The sequence below is a fragment of the Lutjanus erythropterus genome, chromosome 4 (assembly GCF_056507025.1).
Source record: "Lutjanus erythropterus isolate fLutEry1 chromosome 4, fLutEry1.hap2, whole genome shotgun sequence".
NCBI classification, from domain to species: Eukaryota; Metazoa; Chordata; class Actinopteri; order Lutjaniformes; family Lutjanidae; genus Lutjanus; species Lutjanus erythropterus.
Window position 1 is genome coordinate 9,651,992 of NC_139320.1, and position 16,365 is coordinate 9,668,356.

General features: G+C 37.0%; 1 protein-coding gene across 1 annotated transcript; it reads right to left on the minus strand.

The window, feature by feature from the left end:
• Positions 1-1,565: 1,565 nt before the first annotated feature.
• Positions 1,566-8,419, minus strand: tmem160 (transmembrane protein 160). Its single transcript, XM_084716912.1, has 4 exons — positions 8,098-8,419; positions 7,869-7,893; positions 4,288-4,380; positions 1,566-2,792 (listed from the first exon to the last, which is right to left on the minus strand). Exons 1-4 carry the CDS (start codon positions 8,305-8,307, stop codon positions 2,461-2,463), a joined length of 660 nt encoding a protein of 219 aa, XP_084573038.1. The 5' UTR covers positions 8,308-8,419; the 3' UTR covers positions 1,566-2,460.
• Positions 8,420-16,365: the final 7,946 nt, after the last annotated feature.

Below are 16,365 nucleotides of genomic sequence, written 5' to 3' on the forward strand. Positions count from 1 at the left end.
AGAACATTGGTATAAACCATTCAGAGCCAGACAAGGGCGGTCATGACTTTACCTTCCTGAGAAAAAACAAAAAGGCATCTGTAGTCCTGTGTGAAACAGATATACAGGAAGTCCATAAAGTCTCTTTACAATTTAACAGATTTATTACAAAAGCAAATGGATAGACAAATCTGTGGAAATTATCACAAAATGAAAAGTAGATATTGAAGTTTTTTGCCTCATTTAATACACCTCTATATGGGCACCATTAGTTGCACAAACAATCAAAGGCTTGTCTTAAACCATCAATGTTTTCCTCAGATGTTCTTGGTCGTCCACTCCTCCCTTTATCCAACACTGTCCCTGTCTCCATTAATTTTGAATTGAAGTTGAAGTTATCCTGTAGTTTGTGTATCCAATTTTGTTTCAATAAACCACGATACACATTGTGCCTTTTCTGGAGGAGTAGCCATTTTTTAGGGGTTTATTTAATAGAACCTATTTCATCAACAGGGTACCTGAAATACATAAATGCAATGTGATTAAAAACTTTGATAACCACTGAGAACATAGAGCAAATCTGATTAACATATATCATCAATTGCTTTTGTAATATTTTTTTTAAATTGTAAAGAGACTTTGTGGATGTCCTGTAGTTCGGTGCCTTTTTCAAGATCACATTGCACGTTACAGTGGCCTCTTATTGTGACCAGTCCAAGACACGCCTGTGCAAAAATCATGCTGTCTAATCAGAATCTCTGTATGTCACACCCAGACGGATCATCATGCTCACTAACAGAGTGTAACAAATTTTAAGAGACATTCTCTACATCAGCTCATGGGAAATGGGAGCAAAAGTGTAGCATTTATTTTTTTGGTTGAATGTATTTTGTGGATTATAAGTTTTGTTCTCTTCCTGATTCTGCTGATTGTTTCATAAACCTGAGATTTATCTGCTGACCTCACTGAGGGGTCCTGGACTGTGATTCCCAGGTTTCAGACCACTTGTTGATTTAAATGTGAAAACAAAACAAAAAAAAAGGTACACACTGAAGTCTGGACAGATTTCTTCTGGCTTTATTATTATTGTATGTACAGTACAGTGCAGGGCGCACTGAGAGCGGTGCAAACACAAATACAAGCAAACAATAGTGAACCCCATTTCCACACACAAACTCTTACTCTCCCATACTATCAACTATTCTTTACATCCATTAAGACAGCATTTGTAGTGACCATCACACGGTGTGAAACTCACTCAAAGAGTAAAATGGTTCATGGTTACATTTAGATACTGTACATGTATACCAACAATACAGAGCAAAATATATAACCACAGAAAAAGCTGTGAAAAACACTCTTTGCTTCCAAAAGTCTAGAAATACTATTATGACAAACAACAACTGACAAAAATGCTATTGCCCTTACAAAAAAAACAAAAAACAAAAAAAAACAAAAAAAAAACAGGGTAATTCAAACCTCTGTAAAAAATTATATCCTAAGCCCTCATTGATTTTAACTGTTTGAAAAAACGAAGACAGACCTGAAACCTGCACATAGTATGTTGATTCTTTCTAACAACCAGCTTGTTTTTTTTCAAGACTTTAAAGAAAACTTCAAGTATTTTAATCACAGTTAATTATGTCAAACAAGATGATAAATCAGACGGCATCCTACAACAGCAGTTGGCTAAGAAACACCAAAGAAATGGCTACAACATGAAACAGTGCAGTGAAAAGTACGATGGAGCAAACAATGTTTAGAGCTGCAACAATTAATCGCTTATTAATCAACTATTAATTAATCGCCAACTATTTTTATTATCAATTAAATTGACTGATTCAGCTTCTTAAATGTGAATATTTCCTTGTTTTTTGGGGTTTTTTTGTCGCCTCTATGACAGTAAACTGAATATCTTTGGGTTATGGACAAAAGAAAACATTTGAGGACGTCATTTTGGGCTTTGGGAAACAAAATGTAGCATTTATGGACCAAACAACTAATCGATGAATCAAAAAATAATAGACAGATTAATCAACAGTGAAAATAATCGTTAGTTGCAGCTCTACTGCAAACTGCAGTGAAAAGTATAACTGAACAAATATGTGATGTTTTCAGTGAAACTTTGCAGTGTGCCTGTGAATGTGAGGATGTAAAAAAAAAAAAAATTAAAAAAAAGTCAACACACTTTTCAGACAGATTAATAATGTCAGTGAAGCAGCTTTGAATATGTCTGATTATAAGAAATCTTACAAAAAAGGTAATTTATTCACCAGAAGTGAATGTAGTCAAACTACCAAAGTTTCAGCATTTTCTGACCAATTTTTCCAAAAGGTCTAAAAGTCTTTCTTCAACTTAACAATAATCTTTACATGACCAATCTCTCTCTCTCTCTCACACACACACACACACACACATCCGGGGAAAACCCCAAATCAAAGCAGCACACACACGCTCTTCCGCTCCATCATCCAGCATTATCTATTTATTCGGCCCTTTGCCGTCATTGTCCTCACTGTCATGATGTCTGCTGTCGTGGGAGCCGCGATAACCCCGGTGTTCACGCCTCTCGCGGCACTCCCGGCACTCTTCCTCATCCTCTCCCTCCTCCTCCTCGTGGATGATCTCCACCTCCAGCCGGCCGATGTAGAGAGATACCGCGCAGAGCCAGAAGAGGGCGACGCTGCCCACAGCAGCGCTCTGGAGCAGCAGCGCCGGCACAGACAGCAGCATCAACCTCCTCAAGGCAAAGAGGCTGCCGATGTACGAGGCACCGCCGAACGACACACACACGCCTCCCAGGATGAAGAAGGCTGAGGAGAAACAGATTGATGAGGTGTTATTGTACAGAGAATCCCATCAATTTTTTCACAGCTCACTGCAATTAAATGTGGGATGGAGGAGGAATGAGTCTACATTTTCTATTAACTATTTGAGTGAAAGTAGAAGATCAAAACACAAAAGTCCTTATTTCTGCTTGTGTGCCCTTGATTGATCATCAATACATGTAAGAAATAGTGTAACATGCTTTTATTCTGACATAAATTATGTTAACTGCATGACTTTAAGTTTTGTTTTCATGATTTTTCACATATTAATGTGCATCAAACTCAATGACTACTTAATGAAGTAATGAAGGCCTTGCTTAATAAAAAATTAACACACAAAACTGGCATTTCAGGCAACCATGACATTGGTTACAACTAGATATCAAAGATATTTATTCAATTTGCAGAAATCCTTGTGAAATTATTCATCATAAAACTGATGCTGAATCAAAAAATAAGAACTACTACAAGGTTCTCTTAAAAAGTGATTGATTTTAAGACAAAAAGCGCTGAGGTGTATTGACACATTTAGATTCTATAGTTTAAATAGTTTAAATTCCAGTTATTTCATGGACATTCATTGATTTTTTTTTTTTTTTAAATCATTATAGTTTTATTTTTCTTAAATCTACAACATTTTGTTACTAAACTTGAACCATGAGCTACTGTTTCTTATTTCACTTGCTGGTTTGCTGGTTTGTACAGAAGACAGAGGTGCTGTTTACACCTTTTATTGCGTCCTGGGTGGTCCAGACCAGATCCAATCACTCGGACCACTTTCACAGGTGTTCTGGGCCACATTAAGGACCGCCTACTCAACTAAAAAATACACAATTTTGAGAGTTGTCGAGCGAGGAGAAACTTCATAATGTCTGTGGCAGAATCTTAATCATTTGTGCCTTCTTGTAAATTCGTCATTAAATGCAACAGATTAAGTTGTTTCTTTCCTTGTAAAAAACATTGTGTCAGTTCGTCGCAGCATTTCTGTACGAGTGGCTGCTCCGTGTCTTAACTGCTGCCAACGTTTAGTGGTTAAGTATTTGAATGAACACTGACTTCCCCATTAACACTGAATTAATTAAAGAAGACAACATTTTATTTATGGTAAACATGGCAAATTTTACAAATACAATAAACGGTGGCCAATACAGGCTGCTTCTGTGTCACCTGTGCAGAAAGTCTCCAGACTGTTTTAGAAAAACTGCACAATGTTTTGAGGTGTGGAGTTTGAAGAAACTTCATAAACTTTGCAAAACACTGTGCACAGCAAATTCTTAAATCTTTGGGCCTTCTTGAAAATTTGGAAACTGTTTCACATTAAGTTTTTTCTTTCTTTGTGCTAAAAACATTGTGTCTGTTTGTATCAGTGTGTTGAGCTGCCTGTTAAACACAGCAACACGTTTGGTCTTTACAAACTGAAATGATGCAGCTACGTGTTTCTTTGTTTCTTTGCATATAGAGTCAGTGAGCGAGCCTGTACCATATCCTGCTTCTCGTCCCACTTCACTCTGGACAAATGCGATGACTCCGATCCCAGTCGCCAGCAGACCGTTCCTGAACCATGAGAGGAATCCTGCGAAACAATCACAGCCAGAAATAAACAGCTTAGACTTTGCAGCCTGAAAAGAAAACTGTGCAGAGCCAGAATCAATCATCCTGTCTACATGCATATGACAATATAATTACTGACCTTACAGCTGCCTCTGTTTACCAAAACTTTCTGCTAAGTTGGACTATTGTAAGACTTACTGCTACTCAGCACTTGATACTTACTATATAAGACCAATGTAAGCCTTAAATACACCACATATAATTATATACAGTATATATACTGCATGTTTAATCAATGATAGACAAATTTGGAAACCTGAAAAAAAAAAACTAATCTGTTACCATCAGAATTATATTTCTAGGCAGGTTTTGGGTAAATATTGTGTTCACACATATGAGTATCAGTAAGCACAATCAGAAACACGTCATTATGAGTCTGCTCTTGATGTACACGACTGTCCTACAGTGCATTATTACACGCAGGACATGAAGGAGCTCCTCACAGCTGAAAAAGATTGCAACATATTGTAGCTGCTGACAGATGTTGAAAGGTGTGATAGATTTATTTTTTGTATGTGTGGAGGGCAAGATTTCTCTGAAAATGTTCTCTCTTTTTTTTTTGCCCGCCAAGATCATCCTCAAGTTTAATTGGCAGCAGAGTTCCAAGGTTGCAGATTGATGTCCATGGGCAAACATATTGCATCATTTCATGCTATTAGAAGAAGTGAAGTACATCTCTTTTTTTTTAATCAATGTGCAGAAACCGTATATCATGACAGTTAGAGAGCAGAGATGATTAACACCGTATGTCTTACGTTTCTCTTCTTTTGTGGACTACAGGTCGAATATAAAGTACATTTGACTGATTGAATAGCAGCCAGTTAAAAGGTCCTCTACAGCCACACAAGAGGCATTTTCTCTTCGTCTGACTGGACCTCTGCTCAGGTTGTAATTAGGCAGAATTATACAGGGAGTTAAATGATGTCAATCTTTTTGTACTAATCAAAATAAAGCTGAAAGATAGAGGCAATGAATGGTGCAGGTTGTCCCGCCTTTAAACAAAACGTGCAGGAAAGAGAGGGACATCAACCAAACAGTCTGAGTTTCCTGTTAATTATAATTAAACTCACCGTCTCTCTTCTCTGTGCTGCCTGTTCAACACTACACCCACTCCACACTCCTCCTCCCTGCTGCCTCCTTACAGCTAAAATAAAGTTATGACTGTGTCACCACTCATCACTGTGACAGGCTGAACGTCCGTCGAGTCAAGAAACAGATCAATCAATCTCTCCACTAAATGATCTCATCTCTCACCACCTGATGGTCACTGAAATGTTGGATGGGCACTTCAGTTTTAACCCCCTGATCTTTGTAGTCCTTGCAATACATTCCTGGGCAGTAAACTAAAATGTAACCATGAATCAACTTTTGTTGCAATCGTAAAGTAGTGACATGATCAAACTGTATTACTGTTTTCCAAAATCAATCATTCCAATTAAACTGCAATTAATGATGAACAAAATTAGCTGTTTTAGTTTCTTTTACATGTTTGATGGAACGTACTTCATTACAAATAACAATGTGATTATTTCATACATTTATATTGGAAGAGTATTTAGATTCATACTGTGATTAGAGCTGCAATGATTAATTGATTCTTATCGATTATTAAATTGATAATTGTATTTTGGCAGTTGATTAAACATTTTGAGCCATTTTTTTAAATAAAAAATGTCCAAATTTTCTGATTTCAGCTTCTCAAATGTGAATATTTTCTGTTTTCTTTCATCCTCTATGACAGTAAACTGGATATCTTTGTGTTTTGGACCAAAAGAGACATTTGAGGACGTTAATTTGGGATTTGGACAACAGTGATCAACATTTTCCACTATTTTTTTGGGACATTTTTCAGACCAAACCACCCATTTATTAAACTAAAAGATGAATGACAGATGAGGCAGTCCTATAGCTCAGGTGTGTTGAGGCTATCGGTCCTCTGCAGCGGCTGCCTGCAGCACATTTGCTGCGTGTCCCCTCTCTTTCTCTCTCCCCCCTTCCTGTCATATCTTCAGCTGTCCTAACTCAATAAAGGCAAAAAATAACCTTTAATAAATAAATGACAGATTAATTGATGATGAAAATAGTTGCAGCCCAATTTGTGATGTTACTGATGACATTATTAAACACTAAAATGATGAACTGCACCCAAATAATTATTATAAAGCGGGTGTTTCCACCGGCTGTCAAAGGTAAAATACCTGCTAATTTATGTTTGCTGTTTTAATTACTGCTTGGTATTAATCCAAGACAATCTTTCACCTGCTGGGGACAATAAAGTATCCATAACCTTAAATGGACAGCTCACTCCAAAATAAAAAACAAACGAACATATATTTCCTCCTACCTGTAGCTCTGTTTGCTGTGAGCTGCCGAGTTTTGGTAGAGATCAGATGTAGAAATGTCCACTTTCTCTCCAATATAATTTCACTAGATGACACTGACTCTGTGGTGCTCAAAGCAACAAAAAATACATTTAAAAACTCAGCAGCAATGTTTCCAGAGTTCATGACTCTGTTACTCAAGATAAACCACAGATGTTGTTGTGAGCAGTTTCAAGCAGGACGTTTTCCACAGAGCGACACCTGCATCACTGCACAGAAGGAAGCGTCCATCTACTCAGGGACAAGACGCCGATGCTGGCGATCGCACGGGATGTAAATATTAATGGCGTCCTCCTCAGCTGAGCTGTAACCTCTCATCCATGAGTAGATGCACTGGCAAACAGTCACTGCATGAAATTGCTCACAGCGAGGTTTGTGGATTATCTTGAGTAACCAGGTCATTTCAAATGTACTTTTTCGTGATTTGAGCCGAGTGCCATTTAGTCTCATTATATTGGAGAGAAGGCAGATATCTCTACAGCTGATATCTCCAAAACTCAGCAACTCACACCAAAAAAAAATCCAGATTTGCAATTTGCAAGTTTTATAACAAAACAATATTATATTAGATATCTGAACAACAGTACATGATATCTTATAATCATATGCTCATTTAACACATTCAGTGCAAACAAATAAATTATGGTTTAACAATTTTATGACACACCATGTAAATTTCAAAATAAAAGGATACTGTAAAGATGACAATACAGATCGATACTTTCACTTTGTATCAATCATATTTGATTGGTGAACATATTGATGAATTGTTATACCCCTAATATATTGCCCAATAGGTAAGAGAAATGTATGTTGTTGTTGTTGTTGTTGTTGTTGTTGTTTTAATCTGAGGGTTAGCTGTCCCTTTAACCAACATCATCACTAATTGGAATGAGTCCAGAAAGGCAACATATTTTCAGGTTCCTCGCATAAAGGGGTCGATATATAAATCTATATATAAAACACACCTACAACGCAACTGTTGAATAAATATCAACTTCCATGTATGAGACTGACGGTTTAATAAAAGACCAAAGTTTAATTTCCGGCATGAATTTAGTCAGGTTACCTGTCTCGTGGGACTTTCTCAGCATCTACAGAAAATGAAGAAGAAAGCTATTAGGAACATCAACCTCTAATTTATACAATAGTCTATAATCTACTGGGAATTTAGAATGACTCTAGATTTCCTCTCAAGAGGGAAGTATGAAAGCATCACAGTTTGGTTTAAAAATCAAACAAATAAAAAAAACTCCATGCTGTCAATATACAGGATTAATCTGCAGGTCTGAACCTACCAAAGCGTCCGCCCTGTCGAGGTCTGTGAGCTGGTACTGCTGCTCCGGCCCCCGGTTCTTCCCCCACGGTCCCTTCTCTCCGACCCGCAGCCGAGCCGAGCCGTGCAGCCTCCTCACCAGCGGAGGCCGGGGGAGCAGCTTCACTATCCGGGCGAAGTGAGACACGGCCGGCGGCAGCTGCCTTCTCATGAACAGACTCAGGAAGGCCATCACATCACGAGTCCCAGCGGCTAAAATACGAGCTGAACGACGAGAAAGCACAACACGACCTCTGCATAACCTGTGAACTCTCACCTGCTCAACGACAACCAACCCGGAAGAGTCTAACGCGCCGTGCGGTGAAAAAATACAGCGCCACCATGCGACAGATGAGGCATTAACACAAACGAATTATAGATAAAAGTCTCATTTAGATTATTGTGATGCACAGTTTATTTTTATTTTTATTTTTTAATGGACATTTTAACTTTTCACCTCTAAATATAAATTAAGTAAAATCACCTGCAATTGCAAAGTGACGCCACACGAGGGAGCCAGAGCACAAGGCTGACAAGTTATGTTTATTTATTTATTTTGTTGCTTTCAAACTTGGCAGTGAAGACAGGGAACAACAAAATAAAATCATTTGAATTCAAACATGTGCTACTAAAATAAAGTAAAAGTTTGTGCTAAAAATAATATAAAGATAAGAAGTCACATTAGAAGCAAGCTCTGTTGTCATTCAGGCAAGCATTTAGTTCATGTAGTCTATTCTTAACCCTTTCTATTGTCAATTATTTGGATTTACTGATTGTTTATCTATTTTACTGTTCATCTGTTTTTACAACTTGTTTTTCCCCTGCATGACAGTGCATCTTTTTGATATATTTTTTATGAGCTTCTATTTTTATGAATTGATTTACTTCTGTTAAGCACCTTGAGTGGCATGTTATGTATGAAATGTGTTTTAATTAAAAATATTTTTAAAAATATATCACTCACTATCATAGTGAGTTATATTTGTTAAAATCTAATCATAAGCTGCATTTATCTTGCCTTCCACCTGTAACAATATATGACATTTAGCCACAAATAAATGATAATAAGATTAAATTAACTGCTAACAGTCTTCGTTATAACAAACCACTTTTTTTCATGTTGATTACTGGATTTTGGAAGGTCATGAGAGATTCAGCTGCGGATGTGAAGGTTTCTGTTATTGGAGCATGAAAAAATCTGAGTGGTTTCAAAACATGATGGATAACACCTGTCATTATTTCTGGCAGGTTAGAAGCAGGGAAACTGGATTGGAAAGAATATGTGTTAGCCTTCTTCTTCATAAATATCACCCCAAAAATGTGAGGTTTTAAACACACTCACAGCTTTTATCCTCCTCTGCTGTCGATAAATCATGTCAAATACACTCATATACCGACACAATACACACTATGTGCATACACAGCGATGTGATGTGAGGGAGAGATCTGTGTGTCCTCAGTGAGGATGAGTGGACAGCCTCTTCCTGAGGCTCTTTTGTCTTTTAACCTCCTGCTGGGACACAAAGACCACGCCTGTCATACCTGATTGTTCAGAGTGAGGAGCACAGAGAGAGCTGCACAGGAGTCTCACGTGGGAGTGTGTATTTGTGTGTGTGTGTGTGTGTGTGTGTGTGTGTGTGTGTGTGTGCTGACAGTGGCTGCAAGTGTAGTCTTTTACAGACAGCCAAATCTTTGATGTGATGCGTAGCTGACCCTCTGGTCGCTCTCACGCTACTGTCCCCAACACAATGGAAAAGTGATGTTTGTATACACACACACACACACACACACACACACACACACACACACACACACACACACACACACACACACACACACGTGCACACACTCACACAACAGTCATCCAGCTCAAAACAGCCTGATTATTTTTGCAACATCAGTGTACACCTGAAAAGGAGAGGTCACCTTCAACAGTGTGCACTGACATTCTTGTATTTCTAACATTATAACACTATAAGTATCTGTTAATATTTACCATACACAGTATGTATGCAAATATATAAACAATAGGTGATGTATATATTCTTGTTAAAAGCAATCTTTCTTTTAATTCTAGACAAATAATAAGAAATAGTCCAGTTCCACATCTGAAAGGCAAAAAACTTTGAAAAAAAAAGAAAGAAAGAAAGAAAAGAAAAGAAAAATGTCTTCAAAAAGAAAATGCCATTCACCTTTTTGAATGTGTGTTAGTAAAGTTACCATAGCTCTCTGATTTGTATACTTCTTTATAATTTGCAAAGTATTTGTTTTAAGATTATTGTGACACACACAGGTTCACTGGGTGTGGGCTGGGCTTCCCAGGATGCTGTCCAGGACAATTTCCTGATAAAGCAAAGGCCTCTGTGTGTGTGTGTGTGTGTGTGTGTGTGTGTGTGTGTGTGTGTGTGTGTGTGTGTGTGGAGGGAGGAGGTGAACATGTGGCAGACCAACCTGTGTCCTCAACAGTCTTGTGAACAGCGTGCATGTTACTCATGGGAGTGGACCCTCAGCCTTTGCATCCGTAGATAAAAACATGTCAGCTGCTTATAACTTGATTTTCTTCATTGTGTTTGACACAATGTTCTGAATGTCAACAATCAAGCAGGTGGCTGTTTTATTAATCCGGCCAGTGTGTCAGTGTTTTAACTGTAAACAACTGAAGGATTCGCACAGTTTCACTTCCTTTGGACTGCTTTTTTTTAATGTCATGAACACCTATTGCAGGAACACTGGACCATCTTTAAAAATATTTGAGTTGGTAACATGAATAAATTTGTGGTTTCAAAGTAACTTTATAGTACTTATGTTAATCTAACTTTTTTCCAAGTTGGTCCAACAATTCTCCTTTTTTCAGTCAAGAGTATTGGGAGTAATATGTTACAAAATACTGAGTTACTTAAATTCCACTACTTGGTGGGAGCTGGACATGTAACTAGTAATGTTTTCAAATTAAATAACATCATTTAAATGAGCTTGTTACTTCTTACTTCTGACTCGTGTGAAAAGAGAGGACACCTGCAGAGGACAGCAGATAAACGCAGCCTATTCCCAGGATTTTCCGGTTTATGGTCCAGTGTCACGTGACTTTACATCGGTGCAAGACAGTTCAGGCAATGTGAGCTTGCTTTTTGTTATTGTAGTGTTTCCAGTATAAACTGGCATCTTATAATTAATATTAACTATGGTAGCAATCATAGATATTAAATACGTAAATGCTGCATTGCCCACTTTGGCTTCTCGCTGCAGCGTTGCTGCCATATTCATCACAGGTAGACTGACCTCTGAACAAAGACACATAAACACAGGATTTGTGTTTTAGCACTGTAGTGTTTATTTCTAAGCCAATTTCAATGAGTCGTGTTATCTTCAAGGGTTTTTTGATGTTGTTAACACTTGGCTAAGATACATCCAGAATCATGTCTTCTATCAAATCCCACTGTCTAAACCACGGGAAATAAAAGTGTAGTTTACTGATGGGAATGCTGGTTGTTGCTGCCCTCTAATTGTCAGGAGTATTTACAGCTACCATCAGTGACAAGGGGCACAATTGATAACAGTTCTCATTAAAATAATCTATTTACGTTAAAATAATGGCCTATATACTGCATATGTGTGTTCATTAACAAGAGAATGGAAGCAGACATTTAAAAGTAACTTAACTTTACATTACTTAAATTACTTAGTAAATGACCTTTTCTGTAGTAAGCGGTAAAGTAATTCAATAAAAGAGAATTCAGTTACTTTGGATAAAGGTAACCAGCAAGTTTCATTTATCAATAAGTTTAGGTGAATTGCCCGACACAGTCAGTGAATGACTGCATCTCTACTTTGTTTTGGGAATGTTTAATTGAAAAAACAAAAACAAAAACAAAAAATGACACGTGTAATGTAATAACATAATTAATTGGACAAAATGTAACCTGTGATCATTCTAACAGGACCTGAAATGAGATAACTGGGATACATGAACACAAAATGTAGGGAACAAATAATTATGCAAATAAATATGCATATTGTATGATGATACTTCAGTGACTAAAGTAATACAGATGTTGATACATATGGTACTTTGCACAGTGGACAAACAGATGTTGGAATGACGTTTTAACATCACACTCTACATAAATTGAGCTTAGATTGATTAGATTTTTAATTTTTCCTGAACTTCTCTCCTGATTAATGTGAGTGCTCAATTCTGACTCCTAGTAATTCACACCACTTTGATATTTTGAAGTTCCATTGTGTTCTGAAAAATTCATGGGGAATAACTGGTAAAACATGGCAGACATTAATTCTAATTTTCATAAGTACGTTTTCATTTGTGTACACTGACCTGAAAACAGTAATTGTTGCGTTTTCGTCACCTTAGAATAAACTGTTTATCTACAGAGAGCTTCCACAGAGTCTGCCAATTTGCAAGCTCACTATTAGATGCCACTAAAACCTACACAATGTTTTTTTTTTTTTTTTTGAAGTGTTGTGTGGATGGTAGTTTTAACTGTCTACAGATAAAAAGTATACTGCACCTCTACCTCTCGCTCATGTCCACCTGCCTCAAGTGTTGGTCATGACACTCTTTTCTTAGCTTTGGCAAGAACATGACGTGCTAAGATTTTATTAAAGGCCTTTGAGGCGAACTGTGATTTGTGATTATGGGCTATATAAATAAAATTTACTTGACTTGACTAAATCTGTGCTGGTATTTTACCTGTTGTAGACTCTTTTATAACTCAGTGCTGAAACTTAGGATGAATTTCTGCACTGTTTCCTGGACTAACTGTCACTTTTTATGCTACAATAAAAGTGCAGCGTGGACAGAACAGTTTAGGCATTTTAACAGCAGTCAGAAAATTCCTCTATATATCTCTGTGAGCTATTTTAAGGAAAGCTAGCGGCACAGTTGATTCTCAAATTCCCCTGCCTTACCACTTCACTAACCCGTTTCCTTCTCTGTCTTTGCTGCTATTACACATTTCTTCTCCCTTTACTCTCATTTCCTCAATTTTTACTCAACAAATCCTCTTTCTACTGCCTTTCTCTCTTTATTGTGCATTGTGTAGGTCTGGATGACTGGACTCTATCGTCATTATAGACATTTATATGTTTTCAGTCTGATTTCACTTCCTTTATTGATTTTGGGTGTAGTTATTTAATTCTGGATTGAAACTCCGGTGCGCGGCTTTCATAATTCAAATTCCCATCTCAGCTTCTTGTGTTTTGCAAACTGTCAGCTTGATTTTTGAGGCTACCCACTACGCCCTCAAACCCCATCCTTTCTTTTCTTTTTGCTGTCAAACACTTTACAAACATGCCGCTGCTTTCACCATCCCCGTGTCTCTGCACTTTTCAGGACCTGTCTTCCAACCTCCTTTTACCTAAATCTCTCTCCTCTCTCTTTTCCATCCCACTCTTCCCACTTCTTCATAAATAAATAAATAAATAACAAATTGTCCGTGACACAAAAGTGCTGCTGTCTATTTTTAAAGTGGTCATCTGACTGGCATGACATTCGTCATTTGCAGCAGCAGCAGGCATTTCATTCTTCGTCTTGCCAGAACAAAACTTTATTTGTAATGGTCTACTTATAGAGCATAACCTGGATGTGCAGGCCTGGCACCTACATCAGATTATACTATATTACAAGATAAAACCATATAATTTGAGTCATCAATGTTGACAATCAAAGTATTTTGTTTACACCTATAGTTTAATGGACAAATATACATTAAGAGCTGATTCGTTGCATGTGTTTAAGCCATATTGGCCTTTTAAAAAAGCACACAACTCAGCAAAAGACAAAGTAAGCAAATCTGCTTTGAGGCCTCAACTGCCTGTTAACTCTTTGTTGTCCTCGGCTTGATTCCTGTAACGTCAACAGAAAAGAGGAAAGAGAGAGATAGAGAGGAGGAGGAGGAGGAGGAGGAGGAGGAGGAGATGTGTATACGTGCAGAGCTGCACTGGTCTGTGTTACAGTCTGGGGGATTCCAGCCAGCTGCGTTGGGAGCACTGACCTTGGCAGAGAGTACACTGTTTTTCAGTCCCTGGGACAAACAAGTGTTGGATGCAAGTGTCAACTAGTCAGCAGACAAATGATTTACTGCCATGGATTAAAGAAGGAGAGACACATCTGCTTAACATGTCAGTGATCTGCATTTATGAACGGCAGTGGTGGAATGTAATTAAGTACATTTACTCAGGTGGTGAACCTACATGCAAATTTGAGGTACTTATATTTTACCTGAGTACATTCACATTTCATTTCAGAGGGAAATTAAGTTTTTAATTATACAATGTTTATATCTAGTTACTTTACAAATAAATATTTTTTTATTCAAAACATACAGCTTGTGAAATATGATACTTCATTTAAATAAAACTACCTTGATTATAAGAAAATAAGCACAACAGACCTGCACCTATTTTGCACTCTGCATTTTTTGCATTTTTCACTGTATGTCATATTTATTATAATACATATGCCGTACACATGCCTAATCACGCATACCTACGTATATGTTACGTACGTATGCATGCTGCAAGTGTACATACTGTACATGACTGAATCATTGCAACTGTTTTTTAACTGTTCTATTTTTTTTCTGACCTTGCTGTCATTTTATTTCATCATGTACATAACAGTCCTGTGAAATTCCAGGTTTTTACCTGTATATTGCTCTATTAGTACTTTTTTAGTATTGATATTCTATTACTCTGCCCTGTATGCAGCTATATATAATATATACATTTCTTTATTTCCACTATGTCTATGTTCGATATTTGCACAGTTGTCAGAGTTGTTGTACTCTCATTTAACTGCTGTTCTACTCATACAAATATTCATGTGACAAAATAATATCTTGAATCTTGAAGACCAGTTCTTTTTATCCTGATAAGTCCTGAAGCAGGTTTCTGTACAACTCAACAGACGCAATCTTCAGTATAAGATATACTTGTGTATTAGAATTGAATGTATATGTTAGTACACTTACACATACAGTACACAGTGTATATATGTGTAACATATACATACGTATGCATGATTAGGCATGTGTATGGTCAAATAGATGCATGTGTATAGATATAGAGCATGGGCATACATACATACATACATACATACATACATACATACATACATGAATACATGGATACATGGATACATGGATACATGCAGACATACATACATACATACATGAATACATGGATACATGGATACATGGATACATGCAGACATACATACATACATACATGAATACATGGATACATGGATACATGGATACATGCAGACATACATACATACATACATGAATACATGGATACATGCAGACATATATAAAAATGATAATACAGTACAACAGGTTCTATGGGTACAGCAGAATCAATGAGTTGATCAATCAGTTAGTTAATTGACTGAATATTAATTGGCAACTATTAACCAAAAATGGCAAAAACAGTTCATGGTTCCAGTTTTTCAAATGCAAAAATTTACTGCTTTCACTTTGAATTGTTTCAATTTATTTGTAATCATTTTAAATTTGAAGTATTGATCAGATCAGAAAACAAGCACAGTCACAGTGTCACTTTGGATTCTGGGTAATTATGATAACGTTTTTCACTTTTGTCATATTTTTTAAAAAACCAAAATTCCGTCGATTAATGGAAAAAAAATAATTAGCAGATTAATCCATGATATAATCATGTAATAGTGTAACAGTCACAGGGGACATTTTCCTGCATTGCAAACTTTTACTTTTAAGACATAAGTACAAATTTCCTGGTTATATTCACATACTCTCACCTAAATAATTGTTTCAATGCAGGACTTATACTTGTAACAGAATATTTTTACAGTGTTAGTACTTTCACTTATGTAAAAGATGTGGACTCTTCCTCCGCCAGTACACAGTAGCTACTGTTTTTATCTAAATGATGTCACCGTCTTATATTTCATCACGTACACTGTGCATTGTAAGTTATTTTGAGTGAAAACACCAAAATGTACTACACTACACAGGATACAGGATGGGAAGCTGTCGGGGTTATTTAATGTTGCAGGTGTGTGAACGTGTGTGTTTCTCAACTTGTTTTTTCCTTTTATTATGGCACAGCTTTCCTTTTGATCTCTTGGTACATGGGAGCCCTGACTTCATTTGAGGCTACTTTGTTTTCTCTGACCGTAACTCTGATGTTGATGATATTGTTGTGGCCTACATCTCGTGCTAATGATTTGCACACGTGTGTGCTTGTACTGTGT

Excerpts from the sequence above, each read along its gene's own strand:
- tmem160 (XM_084716912.1), bottom strand. The coding sequence starts at position 8,307 with ATGGCCTTCCTGAGTCTGTTCATGAGAAGGCAGCTGCCGCCGGCCGTG. Across the intron at positions 7,894-8,097 it reads TCGACAGGGCGGACGCTTTG|ATGCTGAGAAAGTCCCACGA; the intron begins GTAGGTTCAGAC and ends CATTTTCTGTAG. Across the intron at positions 4,381-7,868 it reads GAGAAAGTCCCACGAGACAG|GATTCCTCTCATGGTTCAGG; the intron begins GTAACCTGACTA and ends ATTGTTTCGCAG.